The sequence below is a fragment of the Chlorocebus sabaeus genome, chromosome 16, assembly GCF_047675955.1.
Source record: "Chlorocebus sabaeus isolate Y175 chromosome 16, mChlSab1.0.hap1, whole genome shotgun sequence".
In the NCBI taxonomy this organism is placed as follows: Eukaryota; Metazoa; Chordata; class Mammalia; order Primates; family Cercopithecidae; genus Chlorocebus; species Chlorocebus sabaeus.
Genome location: NC_132919.1, coordinates 61,524,013 through 61,542,480, shown reverse-complemented (window position 1 = coordinate 61,542,480; position 18,468 = coordinate 61,524,013). Strand labels below are relative to the sequence as shown.

At 48.5% G+C, this 18,468-nt stretch overlaps 1 protein-coding gene and 1 long non-coding RNA gene across 4 annotated transcripts in view; both read left to right on the top strand.

Annotated features, from left to right (window-relative positions):
* Positions 1-696: 696 nt before the first annotated feature.
* LOC119622110 (uncharacterized) lies at positions 697-4,876 on the top strand. The gene is made up of 3 exons (XR_005238714.2): positions 697-1,006; positions 2,452-2,611; positions 2,840-4,876. It is a non-coding gene; the product is annotated as an uncharacterized lncRNA (long non-coding RNA).
* Positions 4,877-10,705: 5,829 nt separating this feature from the next.
* The window catches only part of RGS9 (regulator of G protein signaling 9), a 94,553-nt gene continuing 86,790 nt past the window's right edge, over positions 10,706-18,468 (top strand). For 2 of the 3 annotated variants that reach the window (XM_008012064.3, XM_008012063.3), the window contains exon 1: positions 15,056-15,292. In XM_008012064.3, the coding sequence (XP_008010255.1) occupies positions 15,236-15,292 (57 nt within the window). In that variant the 5' untranslated portion in view covers positions 15,056-15,235. Of the gene's footprint in view, positions 12,649-15,055; positions 15,293-18,468 lie in introns of those variants that run through there. The other variant, XM_008012065.3, reaches the window with a different exon arrangement.

Sequence of the window (18,468 nt, the reverse complement as noted above, 5' to 3'; positions counted from 1 at the left end):
AAAAAAAATATATATATATATATATATATCTACAGGTCTCGCTGCGTCACCCAGGCTGGAGTGCAGGGGCACCACCACGGCTCACTTGCAGCCTCGACCTCCCAGGCTCAAGCGATCCTCCCACCTCAGCCTCCCGAGCAGCTGGGACCACAGGTGCACACCACCACACCCGGCTAATTTTTGTATTTTTTAGTAGAGACGGGGTCTCGCTATGTTGCCCAGGCTGGTCTCTAACTCTTGAGCTCCAGCGATCCTCCCAACTTGGCTTCCCAGAGTGCTGGGATTACAGGCGTGAGCCAATGCGCCCGGCCTAAACTAAATACTTTTAAGTTGCAGTGTCACCATTATTTTTTTCGAGCCTGTAGGGGTTATATAGAGGAAAGTCCAGAGCTTAGGTATTTGAGGGGCCGATCTTGAAGTAGCACTTAAGAGAAAGGAATCCCGGCGCTACGGGCTTCAAGGTGGCCCCTCCGAAAAGCCTTCCACCCTGGCCCAAATCCCGCGGCGTGCGAGTTCCGTGGAGAAGGCCCCGCCTGCGGCCCCAGAATCGGCATTAGGGGCTCGCGTCCACCCGGCAAGGCCTCCCCTAAGCCCAGAGCAGGGACCTAAGTAGATGCGAGAAACCCTCCAGTAGACAGAAGCCCGCGAACTCAGTGCACTCGCGCTGCCTGAAGGAAGCCGGAAGTGGGCCGCCGGCAGAAGCCGACTTCCTGAGTTCGCATTTCCTCTCTAGGAATCCGGAGGTTTCTGCATCTCTATGGTCTGGGCCTCAGGCGGCAGAGCCTGAGGTCTCTGGTGCAAAAGAAAGTGGCCTCGCAGCGAGGAGGGGAAGGAGCATCGGTTCATCTCTTCGTGATCCCTTTCCTACCCCTTCACACTCGTGCGCACCTGGCAGTACCACCAGCAGAGTCTCGGAAATTGCTTTCATCACGATTTAACAAAATGAAGACACAGGAACACACTAGGACATCGCCAAAGTCAACAAGTCTCTCTAGCGGTTTTTCCGGTAGTGTATGCACACATGCATTTAAAAATTTAGATGAAGTCTAACATTCATGCAATAACACAGCTGAGATGACTAGTAATAATAATAATAATAACCCAAACATGTTTGACATTTGAAGTTCCTTTTGAGTTTGAACCCCAGGCTGGGTCTGAATGAGCTGGTCTCATATCTCAGCACAGACCCTGCCCTCTGGTCCCTAGGGCCGCGGGCAGGAGAGACACACCTGTCCTTCCATGGGCTCCCAGGGCTCCAGCTGGCCCATCTGTTGATTCGAAGGTTCTTGCTAACCAACTTATATAGACTTTCTTTTTTTTTTTTTTTTTTGAGACAGAGTCTTGCTCTGTCGCCCAGGCTGGAGTGCAGTGGCCGGATCTCAGCTCACTGCAAGCTCCGCCTCCCGGGTTCACGCCATTCTCCTGCCTCAGCCTCCCGAGTAGCTGGGACTACAGGCGCCCGCCACCTCGCCCGGCTAGTTTTTTGTATTTTTTAGTAGAGATGGGGTTTCACCGTGTTAGCCAGGATGGTCTCGATCTCCTGACCTCGTGATCCACCCGTCTCGGCCTCCCAAAGTGCTGGGATTACAGGCTTGAGTCACCGCGCCCGGCCTATAGACTTTCTTATCTGTATTTTCCACTCTAAAAAGGGATAGGGAAAACGATGCAAATACAAATAACTGTAGAATCTAGTAAAATTAGAATTGTCTAGGTTTATAAAACATATGGCATCCAACACAAATAAAGGTGTGGTGAAATTAGTTCATTCTGAGCAGACGGAATGTAAATATATGCCATCCTGTTGAAAAACTACTTGGCATTTTATATCAAAAGCCACCGTGACTCATGGGATCCCATCTGTGAAAATTTATCTCAAGCAAATAATGCAAGAGAAAGGAAAAGCTGTATTTTTGAAGTGATTCTGCAATGGACAACCATTGTTTTTGTTTGCCCAACATTCAGTTTTTCTTTTAATGATTTTAACAGTAGGATTTTTCTGTGGGAAACCTGCTAGCCCTCAATCTACTTCTGGGGTGAGCCCATGACGCAGGTCTGGCCAATGAGAATATCCCAGCATGGTGAGGCAGTAAGACATGAAGTCAGGAGCCAGACTGAAGGCCCCCTAGTCCTGGCTCTGCTGCTTAACAGATGCATGTATGTCAGCTTGTTATTCAGCTTCTCTGACTCTCAGTATACTCATTTGTTGAATGAGCACATTAATAGTCCCCTGCCTCACAGGGTAAAAATTAAATGAATGAAGCAGATATAATAATGCTTGTTACGTCCTACCATCATCAGTTCCTGCCTCTGTGACTCTGATCAATATTTTCTCTGTCTAGCACGCTTTATCACCACCTTTCCTTTCTTTCCTTTTCTGTTTACTTTCCACATGTTGCAATATCATCTACTGCATTATCCTAGACATTTATTTTATATTTTTCTTTCCTACAGGGAATACCCCAAAGGTGGGACTGTGTCTTATTCACCTTTGTACTCTGGGTGCTTAACACTGTTCCCACCCCAGAAATGGTGCTCAATAAAGTCTTCTTGAAGAAAACAGAATAGCCTCGAGTCCAGAGCTGAGAAAGAAGTCGGAACAACTAGTGAAAAGGTAATAAAGCCTAGATGATCAACAAAAGGGGAATAGAGGGAACCACATGAATATGAAGAATTTTCTTTAAAAAAAACCATAGAAACAAAAAACTTGATCCCTGGGGATTGCAGACTGCCTATCTCCCTATCCCTAGACTGGCTCCCATATGGTGGACAGATGAGTTCTAGGGACAGACTTGTGCTTAAGATTCACTTTCTGAATTACTGCTTCCTTTTTCTGCCTTAGGAATCATCTCTTTCCTTGGAGACTAAAAGGAGAAATGAGCATTCTCTTCAGATCCAGATCGATCCAGTCTACCTTCAAGAAAGACCGCCCTGCAAGGCCGGTATTCATACGCAAACATTCAGACATAAAATGCAAAGCGTAGAGGAAGCTTAAGATACAGTCAACAAGGCCGGGCATGGTGGCTCACAACTGTAATCCCAGCATTTTGGGAGGCCAAGGCCGGAGGATCCTTTGAGCCCAGGAGTTCAACACCAGCCTGTGCAACATAGCAAGACCCCATCTCAACAAAGATACAGTAAGACACTAGGGAAGGGGCAGGCTTCATTAGGTGCCTGGAGCAGATGTGTCAGGCCGGCCTGGAAACCCTTGAAAACCCTTTCTTTCTTTTTTTTTTTGAGACGGAGTCTCACTCTGTTCCCCAGGCTGGAGTGCAGTGGCCGGATCTCGGCTCACTGCAAGCTCCGCCTCCCAGGTTCACGCCATTCTCCTGCCTCAGCCTCCCGAGTAGCTGGGACTACAGGCGCTCACCACCTCGCCTGGCTAGTTTTTTGTATTTTTTAGTAGGGACAGGGTTTCACCGTGTTAGCCAGGATGGTCTCGATCTCCTGACCTCGTGATCCGCCCGTCTCGGCCTCCCAAAGTGCTGGGATTACAGGCTTGAGCCACGAAAACCCTTTCTAATGAGTGATTGCTCATCTTTTGATGGTGATACTGAATGAGTGATACCAGCATCAATTTCTCTGCCGTACAAGACTCTCCTGGAATCCATCTGAGACTCAGAAATTCTCAGAGTTGAAAGAGATGGACAGGAGCACAGTTTGCCATTGAGTATAGAGTAGATCTCATCTACAACTTTGGACCATGGCCACTAACGCTGGGAACACTCCAAAGACACCCAGTTGCCTGGTCTGTGAGATCATCTGCTTAGTTTAAAGAACAAAATTAGTTGTTAGAAAGTTTTTCCATGAAGTCCTAATTGGTATTAATGTAATGGTGTCCTAATTCAGGTACTGGTAACCCTTAGCAGCCTTCAGTGAGGCAGCCGGAACCTAACAGATAGAGGACTTCTTGACTTAACTAACTTCTCCTACCACCAGATTCTGCAACTGAGCAAACATTTTCACTTTTTTTTTGTTTTTTGAGATGGGGTCTCACTCTGTTGCCCAGGCTGGAGTGCATTGTCATGATCTCGGCTCACTGCAACCTCTACCTCCCAGGTTCAAGTGATTCTCCTGCCTCAGCCTCCCAAGTAGCTGGGATTACAGGTGTATGCCACCACACCCAGCTAATTTTTGTATTTTTAGTAAAGATGAAGTTTCATCATGTTGGCCAGGCTGGTCTCAAACTCCTTACCTCAGGTGATCCGCCTGCTTTGGCCTCCCAAAGTGCTGGGATTACAGGCGTGAGTTACCATGCCTGGCCTAAACATTTTCACTTACAATATTAATTATAATTTGTTAAGAATAATTTGATTTTCTCATAGCAAACAAATGAATTATTAGAAAGTGGAGGCTTTGCCCAGAGGCACACATGTTAGTAAGCAGCCAAACCAAGACTCAGCCATGGTTTATTTTGTTCCAAATTCTGTGCTCTTTCCATGACTGCAGTGCTCAGCCTCCCTGAACTGGTAGATAACAGTGACATAAATTCAGTGAAATAAATTCTGGCTGTGTTGGCCAGGCACGGTGGCTCATGCCTGTAATCCCAGCACTTTGGGAAGCCAAGGTGGGCAGATCACTTGGGGTCACGAGTTTGAGGCCAGCCTGGCCAACTTGGTGAAAGCCCAAGTCTACTAAACAAACAAATGAACAGAAAACAAAATGAAACAAAAAACCAAAACTCAGCCGGACATGGTGGCATGAGCCTGTAGTCCCAGCTACTCAGGAGGCTGAGGCAGGAGAATTGCTTGAACTTGGGAGGTGGAGGCTGCAGTGAGCCAAGATTGCACCACTGCACTACAGCCTGGGCAACAGAACGAGACTCCGTCTCGAAATAAATAAATAAATAAATAAATAATAAATTCTGGCTGTGTCTACCTGGGTATGGGATTGATTGATCCATGACTGGGAAATTTTGGACAAGTCTGTTAGAGAGAAGGTGAGGGGCTCTTCTTGAGAGGCCCTTAAGAAGGTAGTAGGCCAGGTGCAGTGGCTTGTGCCTGTAATCTCAGCACTTCAGGAGGTCGAGGTGGGTGGATCGCTTGAGCTCAGGAGTTCAAACCTGGGTAACATGGCAAAACTCCATCTTCACCAAAACTACAAAAAAAATTTAGCCGGGCATGGTGGCACGCGCCTGTAGTCCCAGCTACTCAGGAGGCTGAGGGCAGAGGATCACTGGAGCCCGGGAGGTTGAGCCTGTGTGAGCTGAGATCACGCCATTGCACTCCAGCCTGGGTGGCAGTGAGACCCCTGGGCGCAGAGAAAAATAAAAAGAAATGAAGATAGCAAATGTGGCAGACTTAAGCTGAGAGGAGGGAAGACCTAACTCATGAGGGATGGGACACTTGGAGCAAACAGAGGGTCCTGGGACCTGGAGGTTTCATGATGATGAACAACAGGTAAGTGAACCCTGAGCAGGACTGAATGCTGGACTTAGAGGACAAATATGCAAGTTCAAGACTTTCCAAGATGACTCAGCTCAAAGTTAAGATTGGGATATGGCCATGGAAGTGGTTAGCTGAAGTGAAGCAGAAGCAAAGATCGCTGGAAGGGAGGAGGTTGAGGGTCAGAAAGTTGGGAGTTCATCCATTGGGACTCTGAAATCACCCGGGATGGACAAGAGGAGGATGTGGGTAAGGTGCTCAAGTTCTGTGGGGGAAAATCTGGAGAAAGACAAGAGTACTAGGAGGAGTAGGGTGGTGGAGATGGGTGTGTACGCCTCAGAGGAGGAAGGGTTTAGCACCAAAGTGGAAGAACGATGGTTCAGAAGTGGCAGTGGGAAGCTTGGGGAACTCATAATACCAGCCTGGAAATAGGGTGATGACAGAGGAGCAAAGCAACCTCCCCTATAATGGGTATGACACCCCGGGGGACAAGCCCAGTTGCCCTTAGGATGAAGATCTAGTAGAATATTCTAGGAGGACAGAATGCTCCTTCTATTATCATTATTTTTTTTAGAGACAGGGTCTTGCTTTGTCACCCAGGCTGAGGTGCAGTGGTGCAGTCATAGCTTACTGCAGCCTCACACTGCTGGGCTCAAGTGATCTTCCTCCCTTAGCCTCCTAAATAGCTGTGATTACAGGTACATGCCACTGTACCTGGCTTATGTATTTTTTAAAAATTGAGATATAATTCACATACCATAAAATTTACCCTATTAAAGTACACAACTCAGTAGTTTTGGCATATTCACAGGTTGAATCTCTACTACAAATTCCAGAACATTTTCAAGAAGAAACACTAAACTCATTAGCAGTCGTTTCTCATTCCCTCCACCCCTAAGGATTTGTACTTTTTTTTTTTTTTTTTTTTTTTGAGATGAAGTCTCACTCTGTTGCCCAAGCTGGGGTGCAGTGGCACAATCTTGGCTCACTGCAATCTCTGCATCCCAGGTCCAAGCGATTCTCCTACCTCAGCCTCCCAAGTAGCTGGGATTAATGGGCATGTGCCACCATTCCCGGCTAATTTTTGTATTTTTTAGTGGAGACTGGGTTTTGCCATGCTGGCCAGGCTGGTCACAAACTCCTGACCTCAAGTGATCTGCCCACCATGGCCTCCCAAAGTGCTGAGATTACAGGTGTGAACCACTGTGCCCGGTCAGAATTTGTACTTTTTAACACCTCATTTGCTGTCAGCAGGGTGGTTGAAATTTTGAACCCAGAAGGGCTGTCTACTAAAGATAAAGAAAGATGAGAAAAAAAGCACAATTAGCTTTTCCAAGGTTCAGGTGATGTAACAAGACATAGAGATGAAGATGGATGGATGCATGGATGGATGGATGGATGGATGGATGGATGGATGGATGGATGGATGGTTAGATAGACAGACTGATTGATTCACAGATAGAGAAAGCGATTATTAGGTTCACACATCAAAACAAAGAGAAATGAGCCTAGGGAAAGTGGATCTTTAGAAGCAACACCTGAACTGGATTAAAAATGCATTCTTGCAGGAGTTAATGTTTTTATTTTCTTTGTGTCTCCTGTATCAATCATCTTCCTGTGCCCTTCCAGACATTTCCATTTCTGGGAAAACCAAGGGTAAAACGGGCAGGAGTTTTGGAAAATCCCATGCTTTGGAAAACCATAAGACAGATGCTTATTCCCTACCACCCTCTCAGTTCCTTACAAAGAGTGGTGGTGGCTGGTGGAAGCTGAAGGAGGAGGTGGGATCCCCCCCTATCCACACAGCTGTGGTGCTGTAGCCATCCTGTCACAGTCAGGGCAAGGGGGGAACCTGGGCAGTTGGCAGAAACACTGAGGGAGGCACAAGCCTCCAGCTGGATCTTGGGGGCCAGTGTCAGTAGAGGACCCTCAGTTGGCGTGCATTCTGTTTAAGCATCCTTTGCAGGGTGGGAATGTTTGGCCAAAGAAAGGGGCTTCAGTAAGATTAATACAAATGGAGTGCAGCAATTAGTACATTTTCCTGAGGTCTCTTTTTCTAAAGTAGGTCCCTCTTGCCCCATCCCTGATCTCTGTGTGATAACTTGTAGGGAATGTTGTTGGTAGCCTTCAGCTTTTTTGAATGTCTGCCACATGGAGTCCCATTTTGGGGTGGTTGGTCTAAGTTCAGAAGGGCCTTGACTTAGGGGGAGCACTGTTCCCATTCTGCTACACCTCAGGGCTGATTGAGCTTTTTATTCTCCTCAGAATACTGACCTCATAGGATTTCCAAATTTGAGGGGAGTTTTGAATTCATCACGTCTGTTTCTTTTTGAAATTACATATTACTAGTGAGAAACCAGAGAATCAGAGAGGTTAGGTAACTTGATCAAAGTCACCCATCCTCACTGGGTGTGGTGGCACACATCTGTAATCCCAGTTCCTTGGGAGGCTGAGGCTGGAGAATCGTTTAAGCCCAGGATTTGGAGTCCAGCATGTGCAACACAGCGAGACCTTGTCTCTACAAAACATAAAAGAATTGGCCTGGCATGGTGGTGCATGCCTCTCAGCTACTCGGGAGCCTGAGGCAGGAAGATTGCCTGAGCCCAGAAGTTGGAGGTTGCAGTGAGCTATGATCGTGCCACTGCACTCCAGCCTGGGTGACAGAGCTAAAAATAAATAAATAAATAAATAAATAATAATTAAAAAAAAAAACAAAGTCACCCATCCAACTAATCCATAGTGACAGAAAGCAGGTCAGTGGTTATGTGGGGACAGTGTAGGGAAGGAGGCGAAGGTCAGAAGGTGGTGCAAAGAAATTTTGGGGGATGATGGATAATTTCCCTATCTTGATTGTGTGTACAGTTTCATGGGTGTATATATATATGCCAAAACGTATCAAATTGCACACTTTAAATATGTGCAGTTTATTGTATGCCAACTATACTCCATGAAGCTGTGAACAAAAGGCTCCTATCTGGTCAGAGGCAGCGGAGGGACAAGGGCACACATCTTGTGCTTCATGGTCTTCACACCCTGCTAATCCCAGCACTGTCTTAAAACCAAAGCTTATTATAAGTCATAAAAGTACCTTTTCCCATACTGTCATTTTTTAAAACTCTGTATTTCTAAATTTTCTATAATAAAACATAATAATACCCTTAAAACAAGTAGCAAATGCCCTTCAACAGTTCTAATCTGACCTGGTCCTTAGATGGAAGTGTACCCTACAGAATTGGGAAGGGGTGGGGAACAGAGAAAGGTGCGATTTGTTCTTTTTTTGCTATGTTCATCTCGAGCAATGCATGTGAAAAATATCTTTTCTGGATGCATCCAGTGAATTTAATTTAGGATAAAAAAGATTGAGAGGAACCAGGTTTCTATGATAGGACTGTGGTTTGTGGTGGTAGCTGGTGGTCCCCACTAGGTTGAAATAGTTTCTGAACAATCCCTAGATGAGGAAGAGGCAGGAAGCCTTCTAGGAAGTACCAACTCTTCTTTTTCTCCTTCTTTCCCTGATCAAACACCCGGGGCCACCAGGTTTGGCCAGCTTCCAGAGGTCCAACATGGCTTCTTTGTAGAGAATGTGAAAGTGCAGAGATAAAGGTGGGTGCGTCCAACCGTCACTTCCCTTTATTGTTGAACTTGGGCTGACCCATGAGGTGCATAGAGACTCTGCCCAGCTGACTTGATATGCTCAGTGTGGAAAATAATGCCCTTTGGTTTCCCACCAGAGTATGTCTTCATGCTGTATTGGCTACAAGGACCTAAGAAGAAACATTCATGCACCTGAAGGTTTTTCTCTCTGTATAATTTTTTTTTAGAATTGCAAATGTAATATACACTTATAATACTTTACACAAGACAATTAGATGAAACGTAAGCAAGGGCAGAGGATGGGCAGTGACTCCGGGAGTCAGATGAACCCGACACCATTTCTGTCCAGGTCAGGGATATGTCTCTTTGTGCAGGTGTGGGAGGTGCTGTACCTGAGTTGTCCAAAGTGCTTGGGGACAGAGGATGAACTCTGAGACCGAGATCTGGGCGTGCACACTACCATAGACATTTAACCCATGTGCTGCCTCTTCACAGTGTGACTCCCCTGTGTCCTTTCCAGCCCCCAGAATTTTTGCCCTTCTCTGTCTCTGCACTGCAGGAGGCTGACTCTAAAAGACTGCAGACCCATTGCCCTCTGGATTTGGGTCAAGACTGAACACTGGGAGGAAACAGGAGATGGAGGGCAGGAGGAGAGAGAGCCGGGGTACGTATTCCCTCAGGCTTTCTCCCTCCAAGATAACAGCCCCCCTCCCAGCAGGGCTCTGGCTTTCCATCCTTAAATGCCTAGAAAATGGATAACAGCTTCCCATGGTCGCTATTATATTACCTGGGATCTTTAACATCCCTTAGTGGCTCCTTTAACCCTGCCACACTTCTAAGAAGTCCCTTCATGGAAGTCTTGGCTTGGCAGCGATCTGAAACATCCATCATGTCCAAATGAACTGTTTAAGTTTATGTTTCTTTCCCCAGACTTTGAGAGGGGCACAAAGGCAGGCAACAGGTCCTTTTAAGCTTTAGTGCAGCGCTTGGACTGAACTAAATTGTTGGGTTGACTAGGGGTGTTGCGATATTTTATTGAGATGATCTTAGACCTGGACGTTAAAGGGCACTGCTGCTTGCGTGTTCTGTCTGGATGAACACGTGATTGTACTGGGATGAGGTTTTAGCCTACAGGGAACAAGGTCCAGGACTGTGTAGATCACGTTGTACAATACCCAGGGCAGCATGACTCCGCTTAGGGTCTGAATCACACTCTTTTGTTGATAATGATGCAGAGGACGCTAGTCACAAAACTGATGATGATGTTGATGTTGATGATAATGGAACGTCCATTTACTGACTCAGTCAGAGTCACAGGAGGATTTAATTTTAGTATGGGTTTATTGCAAGGTACTATTTGCTTTTTTGGCCAATTTTTTTTTTTTTTTTGAGACGGAGTCTCACTCTGTCACCCAGGCTGGAGTGCAGTGGCACGATTTTGGCTCACTGCAACCTCTGCCTCTTGGGTTCAAGCGATTCTCCTGCCTCAGCCTCCTAGGTAGCTGACATTATAGGCATCTGCCCCAATGCCCAGCTAATGTTTGTATTTTTAGTAGAGCCGGGGTTTTACCATGTTGGCCAGGCTGGTCTTGAACTCCTGACCTCAAGTGATCCACCCGCCTCAGCCTCCCAAAGTGCTGGGATTACAGGCGTCAGCCACTGTGCCTGGCCTGTTTTTTTTTTTTTTTTTTTTGAGGCAGGGTCTCACTCTGTCACCCAGGCTGGAGTACAGTAGTGATCCTGAGCTCAAGTGATCCTCCTGCCTCAGCCTCCCCAGCAGCTGGGACTACAGGTACGCACCACCATGCCTGGCTAATTTTTAAAACTTTTTTGTAGAGACAGCATCTCACTATGTTATCCAGGTTGGGTCTCAAACTCCTGGCCTCAAGTGATCCACCTGACTCAACCTCCCAAAGCATTGAGATGACGAGGCCAACCTTTTACTTGAGGTAAAGTTTATATTCGAGGTATAGTTTACATATAATTACATACTCTAATTTTAAGAATAGTTGGATGAGTTTTGGCAAACTTATTTCCCTGTTTAACCAGCACTCCCATCAAGATATAAAACATTTTTTATGTCCCTTTCCATTTAATCCCTGACCCAAACCCTCTAAATTTTTCTTTTCTTTTTTTACCTTTTTTTTTTTTTGAGATAGTCTCTCTCTGTCACTCAGGCTGGAGTGCAGTGATGCGATCTTGGCTTACCTTGGCCTCCTGGGTTCAAGTGATTCTCCTGCCTCATTCAGCCTCCTAAGTAGCTGAGATTACAGGTGCCTGCCACCACACCCAGCTAATTTTTGTATTTTTGGTAGAGACGGGGGTTTCACCATGTTGGCCAGGCTGATCTTGAACTCCTGACCTCAGGTGATTCTCCCGTCTCGGCCTCCCAAAGTACTGGGATTACAAGCGTGAGTCACCATGCCTGACCCCTCCAAACTTCTTGACCTTGTGTCCAACAAACTCCTAGTCATCACCCTCAAATTATGTTAATCCTTGCCTCTGCACCTTTTGTTGTGCTGTTCTCTGTGAGGAAATTTTGTTTGCCCCTACACCTGGTTAACTTCCTATCTTCTTTAAGACTCCTCTTCCAGGAAGCCTTCCTGATCTTCTCTTCCATTCAGGCTGGGTGAGGTGCCTTTCCACAAAATCCTGTATTGCATTGACTACATCTTCATTACACATAGATTTTATTTTATAACTTTTTAAAAAACATTTCTTTTTCCACTTTAAACTCTGAGCTCCTTGAGACAGGAACTGGATCACATTCTTTTTTTCCTTCTTTATATTTGTATTTTTCTGGTCTTATTCTTATAGAAAGGACTGAGTCATATTCTGCTTTGAATTCCAGACTCTACCACAATGGCTGGCAAACAATATGTTTGTTGATTAAATAAATCGATGAATTAAATCAATTTTTTCCCCCCAGGACACTGGCATGAAACTTTGAATACCATGTTACATGACAGGCTCTTTCAGTTGCAAGAAACAAAGACTCAGATAATGTGGGAGGATTCCCGAAGACACCCTTGCCCTTGGGAAGGCACTGACCCAACTTAACCTGAGGGGCTTGTCTGTGTCATGGCCCCTCCGCTGCTCTCTGTTCAGCTTGTTTGCTTCCCTTTTTTTCTTTTCTTTTATATGTATATTTTTTTGCCCAAGCTGGAGTGCAAATCTCTCTGTTGCCCAAGCTGGAGTGCAAATCTCGGCTCACTGCAACCTCCACCTCCCAGGTTCAAGCGATTCTCCTGCCTCAGCCTCTCAAGTAGCTGGGATTACAGGCATGCACCACCACGCCCAGCTCATTTTTTTGTATTTTTAGTAGAGATGGGGTTTCGCCAGGCTGTCTCGAACTCCTGACCTCAGGTGATCCACCAGCTTCGGCCCCCCAAAGTGTTGGGATTACAGGCGTGAGCCTCCGCGCCCAGCCTGTTTGCCTCCCTTTTCTGATCGGCTTCTTCTGCTCACCTTTCATTTTGCCTACCTCATAACTTCAGCTTGCATTTGGTCTCAGCTTCCTGTGGCCCTGACTTTTATCTGACTCAAGCTGACATTTGTGAAGGGAATAATCTAACAAGCTCCTCTCCGTTTTTCAGATCCACATCATGGTCCTATCGTGTGGGGAACTGGCCTCTGGGTCCCATGCCCAGCATCTCTGGTCCGGTGAGCAAAGGTGGGTCCCACAAAACGTAGTTGCTTGGAGAGCAGGGCCTGATAGAAGGGATGGGGAGGAGAGTGGCAGGCACTGAGGCCTCTCCTATCCTATTAGTGAGCAAAGCGCTTTGTATTCTTGCCTCTCTTTGCTCCTGAATAATTTTTCTCATCCTTCATTTTAGGAAAGCCACTTATCTTCTCGATGCTTAGGGTTTCTAGAGATAAGGGATGCTGAAACTGGAAGGAACTTCATAGCTCATCTTCTTGGTCAGATCCCAGCATGTGCTCTGCATGACAATAGGCTCAAAAGATGCTTTATGAGAAAAAAATCAAGATATTCCAGCATTTTCTTAGGATTTCAGCTCACACGAGCATACTTCTCCATGGTTCTATTTGCTTGGCAGAATCTCTGGTCTTCTGCCTGGATGGATCTCTGCAGCGTCCAGGGTCCTCTAAATAGGAGGCTCTGAATCAGGGATTCCTGAAAAGGCACAAGAGGGCCCAGGCATGAAATTGTTTGCAAACTTCAGTCAGTGTTGTGTGAATGTGTGTGTATGCATGTGTGTATGTGTGTGTGTTCCTGAGTGTCCATAGTTTTCATCAGATTCTTACAGGTAAATATCACCTGTGAGAATGGAGAAGAACCACTGGTTTTTTTTTTTTTTTTTTTTTTTTTTGAGACAGAGTCTGACTCTGTCACCCAGGCTGGAGTGCAGTGGCTCAGTCTTGGCTCACTGCAGCCTCTGGGTTCAAGTGATTCTTGCACCTCAGCCTCCTGAGTAGCTGGGATTACAGGTTGTGCCACTAGGCTGATTGATTTCTGTATTTTTAATAGAGATAGGGTTTTGCCATGTTGGCCAGCCTGGTCTCAAACTCCTGACCTCAAGTGATTCGCCCGCCTGGGCCTCCCAAAGTGCTGGAATTATAGGCGTGAGCCACCACAGCCAGCCAAGAACCACTGCTTTAAAGGGACATTGGTTGACTGTGCCTTTCTAAGGTAAACGCCTTCTTGTTTTCTTCCAACTTAAACATTTTATCTGCTACACTCAATAACCATCGAGTATGTTTAAGAGAAAATGCTTTATATGACAAAGCAGAAGGGCTCTTGATAGTAACTTAGAGGCTTCATCCTTGCCATTTTTCTCAAGATGAAAATGCTGACATAATGTGGTGTCAGTGTAGGTTCATCAATTGCAACAAATGGGCCACTCCAGTGGAGGATGTTGATCATGGGGGAGGCTGTGCATGTGTGGGGAGAGGGAATATATGACATGTCCCTATACCTTCTGCTCAGTTGTGCTGTGAAACTAAAACTGCTCTAAAAAATAAAGTCTATTAAAATAAGCAAACCAGCCAGCTGCAGTGGCTCACTCCTGTAATCCCAGCACTTTGGGAGGCCAAGGTGGGCAGATCAATTGAGCCCAGGAGTTTGAAACCAGCCTTGGCAACATAGTGAAACCCTCTCCACAAACAATTTTTGTAAAAATTAGCTGGGTGTGGTGGCGCGGGCCTGTAGCCGCAGCTACTGGGGAGGCTGAGGTGGCAGGATTGTTTGAGCCTGGGAGGTTGTGGCTGCAACGAACCGTGATCACACCACTGCACTCCAGCCTGGGTGACAGAGCAAGACCCTGTCTCAAAAAAAAGTTAAACAACAACAACAACAACAGCAAACCCCAACCAACCAACCAACCAACTAACCGAAACACTAAGAACCAGAGAAGTAAAACATAATTCGCTCAATGCCAGACAGCTAGCCCCGTGAGGACTACAACCTTCCCCTCTTCCTTCTTCACTTCTTTGCTCTCTCTTTTTAAACCCACATCTTAGCAATTCCTCTATTGGTTCAATAAATCGCCACCTCTAATTTTTTTTCTAAGCATTTATTGAGGGCCAAGCACTGTGTTACACATCTCCTCATTAAAATGGTATAGCAACCTATTCTGTTGATATTATGATCCCATTTTCCAATTTTTACTTTTGAGTGAAGGACATTGACACTTAGAGATTGTAAGGAACTTACCCAGGGCTGCCGGCTTGTTAATGGCAGAGCTGAAATGGGAAAGTCTGTATTTTCCACCGCGCTGCATTAGTGAGGGCTCTTTGTGTCACTTCTGTGCATAACTCCGCCCCAAGTTAAAAGTCTCGCTCATCCCTCCGGGTCCCACTCCTCTTCCTCCCCCCCTCCCCGCCCCTCCTCCTCCTCCCCGCCCCTCCTCCTCCTCCCCCCCCTCCCCGCCCCTCCTCCTCCTCCCCCACTCCCCGCCCCTCCTCCTCCTCCTCCCGGGGCCCTGCCCTGCGGGTCTCACCTGCTGCTCCGCGGGGTGCCGGCAAGGGCCGGACAGCGCCCCCTGGCGGCAGGTGGGCGCCCGCGCAGCGCATGCTAATGAGCCCGCGGCGCCGCTCGCGGATTGGCTGGCGCGGATTCCAGCTGCTTTCCAAGTCAGCGGCGCCTAGTGAGAGTCAGGGGGGCCCGGCCCGCGCCCTCCCCGCCCAGCCGCCTCCCCGTCGACGCCCAGGGCTGGAGCGAGCCAGGCTGCCTTTCGAACTTGGGGGGCTTCTCTTGTCTCCCACTGGTGCTCTGGCTGTGAATCCATCCAGGGGCCAAGATGACAATCCGACACCAAGGCCAGCAGTACAGGCCGAGGATGGCATTTCTCCAAAAGGTAACCCTGGTCCCTTACCTGGGCCCTGGGAGGCAGGCGGGGGACCGCGTCTGCGAGGCGTCCGAGGACACGTGGGGCAGGAGTGGAGGGCACCCCTTTGGGTCGATTTGTGCTGCTCGATTTTATTAAGTGACTTCTTTGCTGTGTGTGTCGATATTGATGACTATAATAATTAGGTTTTCGTGTGCCCTGCCTGTAGTGGAGAATCTGAAGCCAGCGCGGATGGTCTGCGGGAGGTGAAAACAACCTGTTACTCGGGAGAGGCAGGTTCAGTTCAGGCTGTGGCAGATTTGAGACAGCCTGCTGATATTGTTGTAAGACGACCAGATGTGACATTACCATTTTTGCCTTTTTTTTTCTGATTCAAAACTGCACTATTTTAAAGTGTGTGTGTGTGTGTGTGTGTGTACACATAGCCCATGAAAACGGGGTGATTTGTAGGATAAAGGGCCACCTTAAAGAGCCCTCATTTGAGTGTATCTATCTGTGCATCTCCCGCTGTCTGCGCTGGCAGCAGAAGTCCCAACCTTTTCGCTTCCCTTGTGAATGCTTTCCCAGACAAAGTGTCTGGGCACAGGGTGTGCACACAGGATGGACATGTGGGAGGTGGAATGCACCTGTGGGGTGATGTGTGTGGGGACAAAGTGGTTCATTTAGTTCTGAGCTTCTGAGATAATCACTGTCAGAAGAGATCTATGGAGGATTAGGTCCCGGGTCATGTCTTTGTCCTTCCTCCCACCCACAGCCACTTTTCACAGCATAGTGTCCATCTTCTTAGGCTTATCTTGTTAAGTAGAATTAGTTGAATGTTTTGTGACGAGCTGGGCTCTCCCTGAGCCCCTGGAGCTCAGCAAATTGGTATAGTCAGTGACCACTGTCCTGATTTGCCCAGGACTTTCAATGCTAAAACTGGGACAGTTCTGGGGACCCCGGGACAGTTGGTTGCATCTGGTCCTTCAAGATGCTTGTGCTCATCTCCTGGGTAGTAGAGGTGTGGGTATCATCCATAAAGCAGACAGGCTGGATGTTGTTTCCCTCAGAAAGAACCCTGAGAGCCTGTATTGCAGATACCAGTTACTAAAAGCAGAAGAAACTGCCTAAGTTGGCTATCTCAAAGCCACACATCATCTTCCAGGATTTACCCTAGGACTGCCTCCTCCCAGGCAGGACAGCTCTGGCTTGGAGGCTCAGAGAGTAATTGTCTGGAGATATTCAATTTGTTTATTGAATCTCTGGCATTCTTTTCCATCACGACTCTTCTCTAGTAGATTCTCCTCTCTTTACCTTGGTCTTCTAACTGGTGTCTTGGTCTCTAGTCTCTCCTCCACCCCAGGCTGCCCTCCTCCTCCCCAGCCACCCGTCCTCCACCCCAGCATCCTCTCTTCCACCCTAGCCTCCCCTCCTCCACCCAAACTCCCTCTCCTCCACCCCAGCCTCCCCTCCTCCACCCTCGCCTCCCCTCCTCCACCCAAACTCCCTCTTCTCCACCCAAACTCCCTCTCCTCCACCCCAGCATCCCCTCCTCCACCCTAGCCTCCCCTCCTCCACCCAAACTCCCTCTCCTCCACCCCAGCATCCCCTCCTCCACCCTAGCCTCCCCTCCTCCACCCAAACTCCCTCTCCTCCACCCCAGCATCCCCTCCTCCACCCCAGCCTCCCCTCCTCCACCCTAGCCTCCCCTCCTCCACCCAAACTCCCTCTCCTCCACCCTAGGCTCCCCTCCTCCACCTAAATTCCCCATCCTCCACCCCAGCATCCCCTCCTCCACCCTAACTCCCTCTCCTCCACCCAAACTCCCCATCCTCCACCCCAGCATCCCCTCCTCCACCCCAGCCTCCCCTCCTCCACCCCAGCATCCCCTCCTCCACCCCAACATCCCCTCCTCCACCCTAGCCTCCCCTCCTCCACCCAAACTCCCCATCCTCCACCCCAGCATCCCCTCCTCCACCCCAGCATCCCCTCCTCCACCCAAACTCCCCATCCTCCACCCCAGCATCCCCTCCTCCACCCCAGCATCCTCTCCTCCACCCAAACTCCCCATCCTCCACCCCAGCATCCCCTCCTCCACCCTAGCCTCCCCTCCTCCACCCAAACTCCCCATCCTCCACCCCAGCATCCCCTCCTCCACCCCAGCATCCCCTCCTCCACCCCAGCATCCCCTCCTCCACCCTAGCCTCCCCTCTTCCACCCAAACTCTTCCTCCTCCACCCCAGTCTCCCTTCCTCCACCCTAACCTCTCCCTCCTACATTTCAGCTCCCCCTCCTCCACCCCAGCTCTCCCCCCTCCACCCACCTTTCCCTTCTCCACCCCAGTTCCTCTTCCTCCACCCTGTCTTCCCCTTCCTCTACCCCATTGTCCTCCTCCTCCCCAGCCTTCTCCTCCTCCATCCTAACTTACCCCTCCTCTACCCTAACCTCCCCTCCTGCATCCCAGCTCCCCCTCTTCCACCCCGCCTCCCCTCCTCCATGACATCTTTCCTACACACAGTTTTTTTCCCCCAAATCAATGGTGACCTCCTTGACTTGAAACCCTCCACTGGCTTCCCACATTCCCAGGATAAAGTCCAACCTTCCCCTGAGCACCCTGGCTACCCAGGATCCCGCTCCCACCATCTTCCTGGCTTTGCCTCCTGCCTGCCTGCCTTCCACACCTGCCCTCTGGGAAACAACAAAGCAGCTACAGGCACCCCTGGGCTCCTGCCTCAAAGACTTCTTTCCTTTTTAGGAACCTGTGCCCTTTCATGCCTCAGGGTCCGTCTGCTGGGAAAGTCCTTTCTCCCCCTCTCGCTTGCCAAGCTCCACTTCTCTTCCCATGCCCAGCTCAGCTACCCCTCGTCCGTGAAGGCTGGTTCTCCTAATGCCCCTGGGCAGGACAGCTCCCTTCTCTGTGCCCTACAGACCCTGCCGCACCTCCAGCATTTCTCTTTCCCTAGACCTTGTGCTGGTAAGGGCCCTGTCTATTATCCTGTATATCTGTGTATGTATTGGTCATGTCACAGAGCTCCTTGGAGCAGGGGACAGAATAAAGTTCTGCAGAACAGGCCTCAAGAGCCTGTGCCAGGCGATCCTTAATGAAGACCCAGCTGCATTCTATGTCCAGCTTTCTGGAGAAGGGCCTGGAATTAACAAGTGTGGACCTGGGTGCAGCTGTCACTCACCACTCGTTCTGTGCGTGT